General features: G+C 42.4%; 2 protein-coding genes across 3 annotated transcripts in view; one reads left to right on the top strand and one right to left on the bottom strand.

Moving 5' to 3' along the window:
* The window catches only part of ift140 (intraflagellar transport 140 homolog (Chlamydomonas)), a 279,472-nt gene that overhangs the window by 116,599 nt on the left and 147,238 nt on the right, over positions 1–15,635 (bottom strand). The window lies entirely within an intron of this gene.
* The window catches only part of tmem204 (transmembrane protein 204), a 44,308-nt gene that overhangs the window by 21,179 nt on the left and 7,494 nt on the right, over positions 1–15,635 (top strand). Inside the window, exon 6 of one of the 2 annotated variants that reach the window (XM_073060049.1) lies at positions 7,475–7,578. The exons of the other annotated variant lie outside the window; for it this stretch is intronic. Coding sequence (XP_072916150.1) covers positions 7,475–7,578 — 104 coding nt within the window. The remainder of the gene's footprint in view (positions 1–7,474; positions 7,579–15,635) is intronic. 2 annotated transcript variants of the gene reach the window in all.

Raw genomic sequence — 15,635 nt, 5'->3', positions numbered from 1 at the left:
AACACAAAAGGTTCTGCAGATCAGGAAATCCACAGCAACATACACAAAATGCTGGAGGAACTCAGCAGGTCAGGCAGCATCTATGGAGGGGAATAAACAGTTGATGCTTCAGGCCAAGACCCTTCATCAGGACTGGAAAGGAAGGGGGCAGAAGCCATAATAAGAAGATGGGGTGGGGTGGAGAGGTAGGAAAGAGTGCAAGCTGGCAGGTGCTAGGTCAGTCCAGATGAGGGGGAAGGTATATGGATGGAGGAGGGGGAAAATTAAGTCAGCAAATCATGTACAAATTCTAATGTTTTTACAATATACACTGAAGCTACAGGATGCAACCTACAATCATTGTTGAATAGTCACTGGAGTATTTCCTGCCACTTTGTTAGAATCAGGTTTATAATCAATTACATATGTCATGAAATTTATTGTTTTGTTGCAGTTAAATTTATTTAAAGAATTGGGAGACTTGAATGGGAAGCATCAGCAATGACTTCCTCTGCGCAGGGTGTATTCCTGCTAACAGCATTAACAGCCTTGTAGGATGAGGCCAAGTACTCTGGGCTGGTGGCAAAAGCTATGTACCTGCAAAAAGACTATTCCTGCAGTTTTCACAGACACTTGTTTATTTAGAGATACTGCACAGAATAGGTCCTTCTGGCCCATTGAACTGTGCCGCCCAGGAATCCACGATTTAACCCTGGACTAATCACGGGACTACTTACAATGACCAATTAATCTACTAACCGGTACACCTTTGGACTGTGGGAGGAAACCAGAGCACCTGTAGATAACCCATGCAGTCAGGGGAGGATGTACTGACTTCCTTACAGATGATGTCAGAATTGAACTCTGAATTCTGACACCGCGACTGCAATAGCGTCGGGCTAACTAATACGCCACAATGGTACAGCGGTTAGTGCAATGCTATTACAGCTCGGGCGTCTGGGACTTCTCTGATGGACAGATGAGGAAATTCCTTTAGTCATTTTCTTTTGCCTAGAACTTGTCATTTTGACTTTCAGCTTCCTTACCAGAATATCACTTGATGATGTTGCAGCAACATACAATGAGTTCTCACCACAACACCAGAGGGGTCATTGAGCCACTGTATAGATACAGGCAGGCTTTTTCCACTGAGGTTGGGTGAGACTAGAACTAGAGGTCATGGGTTAAGGGTGAATGGTTATTCTTTAAAAGGGTAGGACGAGGGGGAACTTCATTCAGAGAGTGGTGTGAATGTGGAAGTAATAGATACAGGTTCGATTTCAACATTTAAGAGAAGTTTGGATAGGTACATGGATGGGAGGGGTTATGGAGTGCTACGGTCCTGGTGCAGGTCGATAGGATTTGACAAAAGATCAGGTCAGCATGGACTAGATAGGCTGAATGGTCTGTTTCTATGCCAAGATTCCATTTGATGGGTTAGATTCAGATTTATTTAAAACATGAAATCAAAACATACAGTGAAATGTGCTGTTTACGTTAATAATGAACACAACCTAACGATGTGCTGGGAGCAGCCGCAAGTATCGTCACAAATTCCAGTACTAACATAACGTGCCCACCATGTTCAGCAGACAACACAGAAAAGAACAAACAACAAAACAATAACAGCAAAACAAACCCCTTACAACCCTGCCACTCACCCATCCTCATAGACAGCTCTCTAACCCCAGAACAGGCCTCTGGGCCTTCAATCAGACAACAGGCCTCTGGCATTCCCAATCGAATTTCAGTCTCGTAGACCCAGGGCTCAGGGATCTGCTGGCACTGATAGCTGCAAGTACAGACACCCATGGATTGCACATGTCCATAAAAATACAAGAATTCGGAGCAGCCACTGGACATCTGACCCTTCAGGCCTGCTGTGTCATTCATCAAGATTGTGGCCCACTTTCCACTATAGCCCCACTTTCCTGCATTATCCCCAAAGAGAGGGTTTTAATAGTTTGAGAGGCAGACAGTGAGACAGATAGGGTAGACAGTGAGAATGTTTTCTCTAGGGTAGTAATGTCAAACATGAGAGGACATGCTTATAAGAATGTAGAAGTGACATGAGGGGCAAGTTTTCATTTTAAAAATACAGAGAGTGGAATGGGTTACCAGGGTAGAGGTCTGGTGGAGTTTAGGTACAAACTCTGGAGGAGTGGTAGGTGGGTGGAATGGATTACCAGGGTAGAGATCTGGTGGAGTTCAAGAGGTTTCTCGGTCAAAATGAAGAGAATGGAGAGATATGGAGAGAAGGACATTTAGTAAAAATCGGCATCAAGACCATCACATCATCATGGACTGAATGGCCTGTCCAGAGCTTTACTTTTCTGCATTCTAGTGACATTTCCTCATTTCTCACCCTTTTGAAAGTGTACTTTTCCATTTTTGGCACCAAAATGACCTTACATTGTCTCCAAATGATTTTCTATCTGCCTTGCCCTCTCATTCAGCTGGTCCATTTCCCTTGAAGCCTCTTCACACCCTCATCCTCCCCAATACTCACAGTCACACATAGTTTTGTTTCTCAGGATAGGCTTCCTCCAGGCCTTCTTCGGGAATTACAATCCTTCACTGTAACAGCTCAGCCAACAGCAACCCCACCATCTCCTTTGCATTAGCATCACTCACTCAGTGCAGAAGTGACTTGTTAAAACTGTTTTAAAGAGGTTTGCAGCTTAACCAGACACATCTTACAAGACCATGAAATGTATTCCTTGTCCTTTGAGTGTGCAGGGGTTTGCAAACCTACAGGAAACAGCTGGAACCACTTCCTATCAGGCTCTTCCTACAGTGGACCTGGCTGGTCTCCCAGCACCCTTGGCCTGTAAGACTAGCCTCCTGACATGTACTTTTTTGATGATGAATGTAAAGTCCCTCTGAGAAAAACTGAGGGATTTTTCTCATTGTCCACTGCAGTCTCCATCTACTCCATGAAGTTACTGAATATGTTGCTAGTACTTGGACGACTCGGGGAGGTGAACACCCATCTCAATTCCTCTGGGTGATCCGGTTTCATTTCCAAAGATGTACAGGTTAGGGTTAGTAAGTTGTGGGCATGCTATGTTGGTGACAGAAGCATGGCGACATTTGCAGGCTGCCCCCAGCACATCTTCAAACAGTGCTGGTCATTGATGCAAACAATGAGTTTTGATATGTGAGTGTGAGGCCTCCGTTGGTCAGAGTTGACCATGAATATTGCATCCTAGCTGTCCAGATATGCAAGCCTGGGCAGTATGATATGGAGAGCAAGCTGTTGCCCATGTAATAAACTCCCCCTCTCCATGCATCTGATGAACCCAAAGAAATGGCAGAGACCGATACAGTTTGGTACCAGCAATGTCACAGGAGTTGCCAGTCAGCATTGAACTCAATGTAGGACTGCCTTAGGAACACCACCCCTGGATTTTTCCCTTGAGGTTTACTCTCGAGGCCTTCCCCATGAGTGGGTATAGCCACAAGTCAACGGCGGTTTGAGATCAGAGCTTTCCTTCTAGATGAGCTGCCAACCACAACTGACAAGCCCTATTTGCCCAAAGCGATTGGTTTTAAACACCAGTAACCTGCCTTTCTCCCTTCTCCTGTCAGTAGAAACTGCTCCACCAGATTTATTAGCTAAGCCACACGTGAAGGCCAAGACTTACAAAGATGCTACCAGGACTCAAGGGCCTGAATGAAAGTTTGGGTAAACTAGGAAGTGGTTGAGGCAGGAACATTAACAGCATTTAAAAGACACTTGGACAGGTACATGGTTAGAGGGATATGGACCAAATGAGGGAAAACGGGTCATGCTTACTGGGGACTATTTAGACATAGGAGCAGAATTAGGGCATTTAGCCCACCAGTTCTACTTTACCATCCCATCATGGCTTATTTATTATACCGCTCAATCCCATTATCCTGCCTTCTCTTCGTAACTTTGAAGCCCTGACTAATCAAGAACCTATCAACCTCCACTTCAAATATATTCAACTGACTTAACTTCCACAGTCATCCATGGCAATGAATTCCACATATTCACCATTTTCTGGCTATCCCCAAAGAAGAAAGCCTAAAAGCTCTCTGCTTTTTTCTCAACAAAGACCCAACCAGTTCCCCTCCACCACCATCCTCCTTTGTCTGGCAGAACTGGTCCTCAACCTCAAAAATTTCTCCTTCACCTTCCCACTTTCTCCAAACTCAAGAGGTAGACATGGGCACCCACATGGACTGCAGCTATGTTTGCCTTTTTGTTGGCTATGTGGAACAGTCCATGCTCCAAGTCTTCCCTGGTAATGTTCCTCAACTCTTTTGTGCGTTACATTAATGATCTCATTGGTGCTGCTTCCTGCACCCATGCTGAGCTCGTCAATTCCATCAACTTTACCTCCAACTTCCACCCTGCACTTAAATTCACTTGGTCCATTTCTGACACCTCTCTGCCTCCATTTCTGGAGTAAAATTGTCAACCAACTTCTTTTATAAACCTACCATTCCCACGGCTATCTTGACTATACCTCTTCCCACCTTGTTGACTGTAAAATGTTATTCATTTTATTAGTTCCTCTGTCTCTGCTGCATCTATTCCCAGGATGAGCCTTTCCTTTCCAGGTCCTCAGAGATTGTCGCCTTCTTTCCTTCCTCCACCACTGATGCTGCCCTCACCCGCAGCTCCTCCATTTCCAAGACATCCATGCTCAACCCTTCTTCCTGCTACCTTAACAGGGATAGAGTTCACCTTGTCCTCATCTACCATCCCACAAGCTTCCACACTTTCAATGGGATCCTACCACCAAACACATCTGTAGCCTGTCCCACCCCACCCCCATCATCTGCTTTCCGCAGGGATTGTTCCCTCCGTGATTCCTTTGTCCATTCGTCCCTCCCGGAACATAACCCTGCAAATGAGAAAAATGCTGCACTTGCCCATTCACCTCCTCCCTCTCCTCCATTCAGGGCCCCAAACAGTCCTTCCAGGTGAGGTAGCACTTCATCTGTGAATCTGTTGGAGTCATCTCTTCTATATGGTGTTCATGATGTGGCCTCATCTACATTGGTGAGATCTGATGTAAACTGAGGGACCGTTTTGTCAAGCACCTTGATTCCATCGGCCAAAAGCAGAATTTCCTGGTAGCCAACAATTTTAAACCCTTTCCCCATTCCCATTCTGACATGTTAGTCCATGGCCTCTTTGCCATGATGAGGCCACTTTCAGGGTGCAGGAGCAACACTGTATATTCTGTCGGGTTAGCCTCCAACCTGATGGCACAAACATTGATTTCTTCTTCTAGTAATTTTTAAATTTTTCCTTTTTTTTTAAATCTTTCAGCCTCCCCTTCACTCTTGTTCTATTCCCCACTGTAGCCTCTTATCCATTCTCCTCATCTGCCTATCACCTCCATCTGGTGCCCCTCCTCTTTCTCCTATGGTCGGCTCTGGTCTCCCATCACATTCCTTCTTCTCCAGCCTTTTACCTTTCCCACCCACCTGGCTTCACCCATCACCTTCTAGCTTGTCCTCCTTTCCCTCCCCCACCCAACCTTCCCTTTCCTTTCCAATTCTGATGAAGGGTCTCAGCCTGAAACGTTGATTGTCTATTCATTTCCATAGATGCTGCCTGACCTGCTGAGTTCTTCCAGAATTTTGTGTGTGTTGGATGTTATGTTAAAGTTGTATAAGACATAGATGAGGACTAATTTGGAGTATTGTGTGCAGTTTTAGTCACCTACCTGCAGAAAAGATATCCGTAAGATCAAAAAGAGTAGAGAGAAAATTTACAAGCATGTTGCCAGGATTTGAGGACATGAGTTAAATGAAAAGGTTGAATATGTTAGGACTTTATTCCCTGGAGTGTAGGAGAATGAGGGGAGATTCGATTGAGGTATACAAAATTATGAGGGGTATAGATAGGGTAAATGCAAGCAGGCTTTTTCCTCTGAAGTTGTGTGAGACCAGAACTGGAGGTCATGGGTTAAGGGTGAAAGGTAAAATGTTTAAAGGGAACATGAGGGGGATTTTCTTCACTCAGAGGGTGGTGAGAGTGTAGAATAAGCCTCCAGCTGAAGTGGTGGATGTGGGTTTGATTTCAACATTTAGAGAAATTTGGGTATGGGAGGGGTATGGTCTTGGTGCAAATCGATGGAACTAGGTGGTCTAATACTTGGGCACAGACGAGATGGTTTGAAGAGCCTGTTTCTGTGCTGCAGTGCTCTATGACTCTAAGGGTATAAAGTCCAACGATTGGTTCAAAGTAATCACACCACTAGATTTAATAGAGACACATCCTAGAGTGAAGCTCTATGGATTTACAAAACTCAATGAAAAGGAAGTTTATTCACTGTTCCTATTTCCACTGACAATCGGAGAGCTGGAAACCTGTGCCATTCTGTGAGGCTGCTAATTTTAGCCTCACCAGTTTGCACTTGCTGCCCAGTGTCTGCTCAGAATGTGATGAGCGACTGGAGGGCGCCAGGATATCCTGATCCAAGGGCAGGAAATGCCTGTTGTTACCTGTTACGTAAGCTGAGCCTTGAAACCTTGCAAAAAGCCTTGTCTGAGGCTTAGTCTGCTGGCAAATAAACCACAACAGTACAAATCACTCAGCAGCTCAGAGAGTTATCTGCAAAAATAATGTCACAGAAAGTTATATTAAACAGCCACTTCCGAAATGAAGGGAAAAACGTGGTCAGAATATTAAATGAACCTAAAGATGTTAAGTTTTCAGAATGGACTATTGTCAAACAGTTTGCTCATTTGTCACAAGAGATTCAAAAGCAGAACTCACTGTAAGCAGGCTGTGGTAGTCAACCCTTTGGCAAATGGTGTTATTCCAAACACTTTTGTTTTGCTGATGATCAGTAAAAAGGCATAAATATAGGCGCCACGGTAACGGAGTGGTTAGCCCACCACTATTACAGCTCAGTGGTCTGTAGTTTGGAGTTCAGTTCTGATGCTGCTTGTAGGGAATTTGTACGTTCTCCCCATGAACTGCATGTGTTTCCTTCAGATGCTCTGGTTTCCTCCCACAGTCAAAGATGTACGATTTATTAAGTTATTTGATCATTGTAAATTGTCCTGTGATTAGGGTAATGTTAGGGTGCTGGGAGGGTTGTGTGGCTCGGTGGGCCAGAAGGGTTTGTTTTGCACAGTAGCTCTAAATAAATTAAAAATAAAAATATTTGACAATGAAGAATAGAAATGAGAAAGGGTCTTCATGAAGGGTCTTAGCCCAAACATGGAGTGCCCATTCCCCTCTACAGATGATGCCCGACCTGTTGAGTGCTTCCAGTGTTTTCATTATTTATTACAAAAATATATTTTGGAGGATATAGAATCATTGTTCTTGTGGGTGGTAATTAGAGTGCTGCTCTCTGCTGCTACAGGCTGTGAATTTCCTCTTATATTTTCTGTATGAACATAAGCAATTGTATTTAAAACTATGGGTGTTTATTAAAGTTAGAACTTTAATTCCAAAGAAAGACCATGGTGCGACCTTTCTCTTCTACTTTGCAAGCTCTCCAGACAATGTGTCCATATCTGGGAAAGATCTGGCAAATTTTCACAAGTGACCATAATTATAAAGCGATTGGAGAAAAGTATGGGGGAAGATGTCATAAGGTGAGTTTTTTTTTACACTGAGAGTGGTGGGTGTATGGAACAGGCAGATACATTAGCAATGTTTAAAAGGCTCATATGCACCTGCATGATAGAAAAATGGAGGGCTATTTGGGAGGGAAGCGTTAGTTCGATCTTAGAGTAGGTTAAAAGGTCAGCACAACATCATGGGCTGAAGGTGCTGTACCATGCTGTAATGGTCTATATTCTAAATTAGAGCCCATGACAACAGAATACATTCAGACCTGTTGAAATGTCACTCAGCAAGTGCAGGTATGTCAAGGATTAATGGGGAGAGCTGTTTTGGAGTGGTATTTGGATGTAGTAAATAGCTACTTTTGGACAAAGAACATAGAACTGTACAGTTAGTGTGCCTTCAGCCCATGATATTGTGCTGACTTTTTAACCTACTCTAAGATCAAACTAAAGCTTCCCTCCCACATAGCCCTCCATTTTTCGATCATCCATATGCCTATCTAAAGATTCTCTTAAACATCCCTAATATATCTGCCTTTACCACCACATTTGGCAACACGTTCCATGCAGCCACCACCTTCTGTATGGAAAAAAACTTTCTCTGACAGCATCCCCTATACTTTCCTCCAGTCACCTTAAAATTATGCCTCCTCATATTAGCCATTTCCACCATGGGGAGAAAGTCTCTGGCTGTCCACTTGATCTATGCCTCTTATCATCTTGTACGTCTCCATCAGTCACCTCTCAACGTCCTGTACAAAGGTACAACTGGACTTGGCCCCAGAGTGACTGGTAAGATATACTAATAAGGTAACCTTGGAGAACTTAGCTTAGCTTTTCTAATTTCTTTCTTAAGATTATTTTTACATTCTTTAAATTCGTCGAGCACCTCATTTACTCCATGCTGCCTATATTTATTGTAGAGCCCTCTCTTTTTCCAAACAAAGTTTCCAATATCCTTTGAAAAATTTGAGAGAGCCATGGTTTTCAAGGGATATTGCAAACTTGATTCAGAAAAAGAGAGACATCTACAATAAATATAGGCAGCATGGAGTAAATGAGGTGCTCGAGGAATATAAAGAATGTAAAAAGAATCTTAAGAAAGAAATTAGGAAAGCTAAAAGAAGATATGAGGATGCTTTGGCAAGTAAGGTGAAAATAAATCCAAAGGGTTTCTACAGTTATATCAATAGCAAAAGGATAGTGAGGGACAAAATTGGTCCCTTAGAGAATCAGAGTGGACAGCTATGTGTGGAGCCAAAAGAGATGGGGGAGATTTTGAACAACTTTTTTTCTTCAGTATTCACTAAGGAGAAGAATATTGAATTGTGTAAGGTAAGGGAAACAAGTAGGGTAGTTATGGAAACTATGATGATTAAAGAAGAGGAAGTACTGGTGCTTTTAAAGAATATAAAAGTGGATAAGTCTCCAAGTCCTGACAGGATATTCCCTAGGACCTTGAGGGAAGTTAGTGTAGAAATAGCAGGGGCTCTGACAGAAATATTTCAAATGTCATTAGAAACGGGGATGGTGCCGGAGGATTGCATATTGCTCATGTGGTTCCATTGTTTAAAAAGGGTTCTAAGAGTAAACCTCGCAATTATCGGTCTGTAAGTTTGGTGTCAGTGGTGGGTAAATTAATGGTAAGTATTCTTAGAGATGGTATATATAATTATCTGGATAGACAGGGTCTGATTAGGAACAGTCAACATGGATTTGTACGTGCAAGGTCATGTTTGACAAATCTTATTGAATTTTTTGAAGAGGTTATTAGGAAAGTTGACGAGGGTGAAGCAGTGGATGTTGTCTATATGGACTTCAGTAAGGCCTTTGACAAGGTTCCACACGGAAGGTTAGTTAGGAAGGTTCAAACATTAGGTATTAATATTCAAGTAGTAAAATGGATTCAACAGTGGCTGGATAACTGTTTGCCAGGTTGGAGGCTGGTGACTAGTGGTGTACCTCAGGGATCTGTACTGGGTCCAGTGTTGTTTGTCATATACATTAATGATCTGGATGATGGGGTGGTAAATTGGATTAGTAAGTATACAGATAATACTAAGCTAGATGGCGTTGTGGATAACGAAGCAGGTTTTCAAAGCTTGCAGAGAGATTTAGGCCAGTTAGAAGAGTGGGCTGAAAGATGGCAGATGCAGTTTAATACTGATAAAAGTGAGGTGCTACATTTTGGTAGGACTAATCAAAATAGGACATACATGGTAAATTCAGATTCAGATTATTGTCATTTATAACCACAAATACAATGCAGTTAAAAATGAGACAACTTTCTCTGGAATGATATCATAAACAAGCACAAAACAGACCACACAAGAAAAAATGGTAAGGCATTAAGGAATGCAGTAGAACAGAGTGATCTAGGAATAATGGTGCATAATTCCCTGAAGGTGGAATCTCATGTGGATAGTGATGAAGAAAGCTTTTGGTATGCTGGCTTTTATAAATCAGAGCATTGAGTATAGGAGTTGGGATGTAATGTTAAAATTGTACAAGGCATTAGTGAGGCCAAATTTGGAGTATTGTGTACAGTTCTGGTCACCGAATTATAGGAAAGATGTCAACAAAATAGAGAGAGTACAGAGGAGATTTACTAGAATGTTACCTGGGCTTCAGCACCTAAGTTACAGGGAAAGGTTGAACAAGTTAGGTCTTTATTCTTTGGAGCGTAGAAGGTTGAGGGGGGACTTGATAGAGGTATTTAAAACTATGAGGGGGATAGATAGAGTTGACATGGATAGGCTTTTTCTATTGAGAGTAGGGGAGATTCAAACAAGAGGACATGAGTTGAGAGTTGGGGGCAAAAGTTTAGGGGTAACATGAGGGGGAACTTCTTTACTCAGAGAGTGGTAGCTGTGTGAAACTAGTTTCCAGTAGAAGTGGTAGAAGCAGGTTAGATATTGTCACAAAAAAAATTGGATAGGTATATAGACAGGAAAAGAATGGAGGGTTATGGGCTGAGTGCAGGTCGGTGGGACTAGGTGAGAGTAAGCATTCAGCACGGACTAGAAGGGCTGAGATGGCCTGTTTCCGTGCTGTAATTGTTGTATGGTTAACCGAATTTGCAACAAAATGATTGAAAATGATCAATAAGCACATCTGATCTTCTGACAGAGTGAATAAAAACAGAAATGCCAGAAATCATAAATATAAGAAGTTCTGCAGATGCTGGAATCCAGAGCAATACACCCAAAGTGCTGGAGGAACATTAGATGAAGGGTCTCAGCCTGAAACATTGACAGTTTATATTATTTTATTTATCTTTATTTAGAGATTTAGCACGGTAACAGTCCAACGAGCCTATGCTGCCCAATTACACCCATGTAACAAGTTAACCTACTAACTGGCACGTCTTTGGAATGTGGGAGTAATCTGGAGCACCAGAGGGAAACTCACACAGTCATGGGGAAAACATACAGACGGTGGTGGAATTGAACCTGGGTCACTGACGCTACACTAACCAGTAACCTACCATGTCACCCTAACTTGATGCTGCCTGACTGAGTTTCTGAATTGATGCTGCTGAGTTCCTTCAGCACTTTGTGAGAAATGCTAGAAATGTAGGGCTTGAATTACTGTCTGATTTTGCTCCACATGTAACACAGAAAGGGCTCACAGCTAATGGACTGTACAGCATGAGCCAAGAAACATGATGTCAAAAATAAACTGCAATGGATTTGTTGATCAGAGCTATTTCAACTCAATTTCTGAAGGGCAACCATAATACATAGGAGCAGAATTAGGCCAAACAGCCCATCGGGTCTGCTCTATCATTACATCATGGCTGATTTATTAACCCTCTCAAATCATTCTCCTGCCTTCTCCCCATAACCTTTGATGCCCTGATTAATCAAGAACTCATCAACTTCCGCTTTAAATGTACTCAATGACTTGGTCTCCACAGCCATCTGTGGCAGTGAATTCCACAGATTCACCACCCTCTGGCTAAAGAAATTCCTCCTCATCTCTGTTCGAAAGGGGATCCTTGTTTTCTGAGGCGGTGCTCTCTCGTCCTGGATTCCCCAACTATAGGAAACATCCTCTCCAAACCCACTCCATCTCGACCTTCAAATGTTTGATAGGTTTCAGTGAGCTCACCACCCCCACTCTTCTAAACTCCAATGAGTACAGGCTCAGAGCCATCAGACTCTCATCATACATTAACCCTTTCATTCCCGTGATCATTCTTGTGAACTTCCTCTGGACCCTCTCCAATGCCAGCACATCTTTTCTTATGTATGGGGCCCAAAACTGTTCACAATACGGTACTCCAAAATGCTGGAGGAACTCAGCTGGCCTGCTGAGTGCCTCCAGCATTTTATATGTATTACTTTGCAGGTTTTCTCTTGTTCCCAATACTACAAGTGCAGTCTGATCAATGCCTTATAAAGCCTCAGCATTACATCCTTGCTTTTATATTCTAGTTCTTTCTAAATGAATGCTAACAGCCAATGAAAATCATTTCCTCTGGTGAGGCAGCATTGGAACATGAATGTCCATCCAAATGCACATGATAAGAGTTTCCCAGAATATCCAACCGGTTTCTTCAGAACCGGAAACTTGATCTTGGTCTCGAATTGCAAGTTAAACTGTCCCTGCCCCCAATTCATTATCAGCTTCCTCCCCTGGCAGGAAGGTCTATGCAGAGCTGCCTCTGAAAGGATGGGAAACAAGATTAAGTAATCATCACACACTCACTTTTTTAGATTTTAAACTAAAATAAACTTCAGTAGTGTCACCCCTCACATCCCACTTAAATTAATTAAATTTGATTAGCATTAATATTTTCCTTTCAGTTTGAGATTTAGAGAAAATGTATATAATTTGCAGTCAATACGGCCATAAGACATAGGAGCAGAATTAGGACACACGGCCCATTGAGTTTGCTCCACCATTCTAGTCCATTTAAATAAGAGAGAGGGCTGGCTTGAATAAAGACATGATATATCAAAAACTAGATTCCTTACTTAACCAACATGCGTCAGAATTGTTCCTTCATAGTATCTGCCCCAGTCCATCTCCAGGTACAAGCAGGTGTCTGCTTCTGGACACCTCAATAATATTAGGGGCTATAAATATAAAATAAATACAACAGCAATTCAGGAGATTTTATTTTCATACAAAGTGGTCAGAATGAGGCTTGTCAGAATGCTGTTTCTGGATTTCAAATCTATTGTCTCATAGATCTTGGTAAATAAACTCCTACTCCTTGGTCTAAATATACCACTTTGCAACTGGGTGTAGGACTTCTTAATGAACAGAGTTCAGGTAGTCAGGACACACAACTTTTCCACCCACCCCATCAGTATCAACACGAGTGCTTGCTAGGGCTGTGTGCCGAGCCCATTGCTGTACATGCTGCTCACACATGACTGCACAGTCAAACACCCGAGTAATCATATTGTCACGTTTGCCAAAGACATGACAGAGGTGGAACTCATCATCAACGACGAAGAGATGGCTTACAGAGAGAAGGTGGAAGAGCTCAAGGCTAGGAGCCAGGCAAATAACCTCTGACTCAATGTCAACAAGACAAAGGAGATGGTTAGCAACTTCAGGAGAACTTGCAACAATCATGCCCCTCTTTACATTGGTGAAATAGCAGTGGAAACTATGAGCAGTTTAAAACACCTGGGAGTGCACATCTCACACAACCTTTCATAGTCCTTTTCCCAAGCTGCAAGGCTGATCAACACCTACACTCACTAATCCACCCCTCCACACCACTACTTTATCATTTCCTGTCAGTCACCTTACATACAGACACTCGTGTAACTAGCGTCACATTATGGACATACAATCAATGTATATCAGCTATCTCTGTATTTATAATTATTGCTTATTATTGTGTTGTTTATCTTATTGCGTTTTTTGTGCTGCATTGGATCCAGGGTAACAATTATTTCATTCTCCTTTACACTCATGTACTGGAAATGACATTAAACAATGTTGAATCTTGAAAAAGGAAACCAAATAACGTATTTTGTTCTTCCTTCTGTACTTGTGTAGATTTGTCATATAAACCAGGGTGAGTAGTTCCTGGGGAGTATAAACATCATCATCACCAAAGATGGGCTAATGACATTATTCTGTGCTGGAGATTTTAATGCTATTCCTTTGAATTACCACTTCAGTGGACTGAACTGACCACCAAAACAAGAGTTGAGCTCTGAACTGGATGTGATCTATCCATCTCAACACAATTGTTTTTTCATTTAGACAACAGCCATGGGTAGCTCTTTTCTCTGGCATTTTGTCTCATTTTCAGATTAGAGATACATAGCAGAGAAGTAGGCTCTTCGGCTTGTCTGATGCATGCACTATCTTCCTGAGCTAAACCCTTCCTATCCCTGAATCGTTCCAAATGTCTTTTAAATGTAATTGTACCTACTTCCTCTTCCTCTGGCAGTTTTGACTCATATAACCACCATCTTCGGGGTGAAGAAGTTGTCCTTCAAATCTTTCCTCCCTCACCTTAAACCTACACCCTCCAGTTTTAGACTCCCCTACACTGGGAAAAAGATATATCAATCCATTTTATCTGTGTCCTTGCCATGATTTTATAAACCTCAAAAAGGGCACCCCTCTTTTGACATGTCAGTCCAGGGAAAACAATCCCAGCCTGTCCAGTCTCTCCTTATACAATTCCATCCCTCCAGTCCCAACAGTATCTGTGTATCCTCTCTAGCCTATTCAAAGGTACATGCTGACTGACCAGAGGGGGAGAAGGATTCGAAATTATATGCTATTTGTATTTCTCACTGCTAGTTTCCATAAGACATAGGAGCTGAATTAGGCCATTCAGCCCATAGAGTCTGCTACAACATTTAATCAAAGCTGATTTATTATCCCTCTCAACCCCATTCTCCTGCCTTTCCCCATAACCTTCGGTGCCTCGATTAATCAAGAACCTATCAACCTCTGCTTTAAATATATCCAATGACTTAACCTCCACAGCTGTCTATTGCAATGAATTCCACAGATTCACTATCCTCTGGCTAATGAATTTCTTCTCCTCTCTATTCTAAAGGGACATCTACACATGTGAATTTACAGATATAAATAAAGCCTAGAGGAAATGACACAGTTTCATTAGATCAGAGAAAGTCAAGGTCTAACTAAGACTTTCAGAATTATGAAAGACTTCAAAAGTGGTACACATGAAGAGTTTCTCCAGTGACTGAGATACTGGCATGTCAAAGATTATAACCAGAGTGAGGGCAGGGGATTGAGTTCCTGCTACACTCTCCCTCCACCCCATAGAGTTTTACAACAATCCTTTAAAGAGGGATGTAATAAGATATGAAAAGGATATAAAATTACCTTCACTCTATCCACAAAAATTGGAATTTCCCAGTGGCTAACCATTTTAATTCCTATCCCCATTCCTGTTCCAACATGTTGATCCATGTCTTCCACTTCTGCCATGATGAAGCCACTCTCAGGTTGGAGGAGCATCACCTCACATTCCATTTAGGTAGCCTGTGATCTGATGGCATGAACATTGATTTCTCTAACTTCTGTTCATTTTCCCTTTCCCCCTTTCTTTTTCTTCAATTCCCCACTCAGGCCTCTTATTTCTACTTTTCACCTTCCTATCATCTCCCTCTGGTGTCCTTCCTCCTTCCTGTTTTCCAATAGTCAACTCACCTCTCCTATCAGATTCCTTCTTCTCCAGCCCTCTACCTTGTCTACCCATCAACTCCCAACTTCTTATTTCATCTCCACTCCCCCACCCACCGGGCTTCACCCATCATTTTTCTAGCTTGTCCTCCTTCCCCATCCTCCACCTCATTCTGGCTTCTTCCCTCTTCCTTTCCAGTCCTAATGAAGGGTCTTGGCCTGGAACATCAACTGTTTACTTATTTCTATAGATGAACCTTGACCTGCTGAGTTTCTCCACCATTTTGTGAGAGTTGCCCTGATTTCTAGCATCTGTAGAATCTCATGTGTTTAAAATTCCCTGGAGTAGAGGACAGTTAAGGTAGTGGCAGCAGTTGAAAATTATAACAGTAGAATGTTTAGGAGCTAAGCTAGTCCTTTGGCCTTTTATTGTGCACCCTCCCACA

The sequence above is a fragment of the Hemitrygon akajei genome, chromosome 11, assembly GCF_048418815.1.
Source record: "Hemitrygon akajei chromosome 11, sHemAka1.3, whole genome shotgun sequence".
Taxonomy (NCBI): Eukaryota; Metazoa; Chordata; class Chondrichthyes; order Myliobatiformes; family Dasyatidae; genus Hemitrygon; species Hemitrygon akajei.
This window is presented reverse-complemented; position numbering and strand designations above follow the sequence as displayed.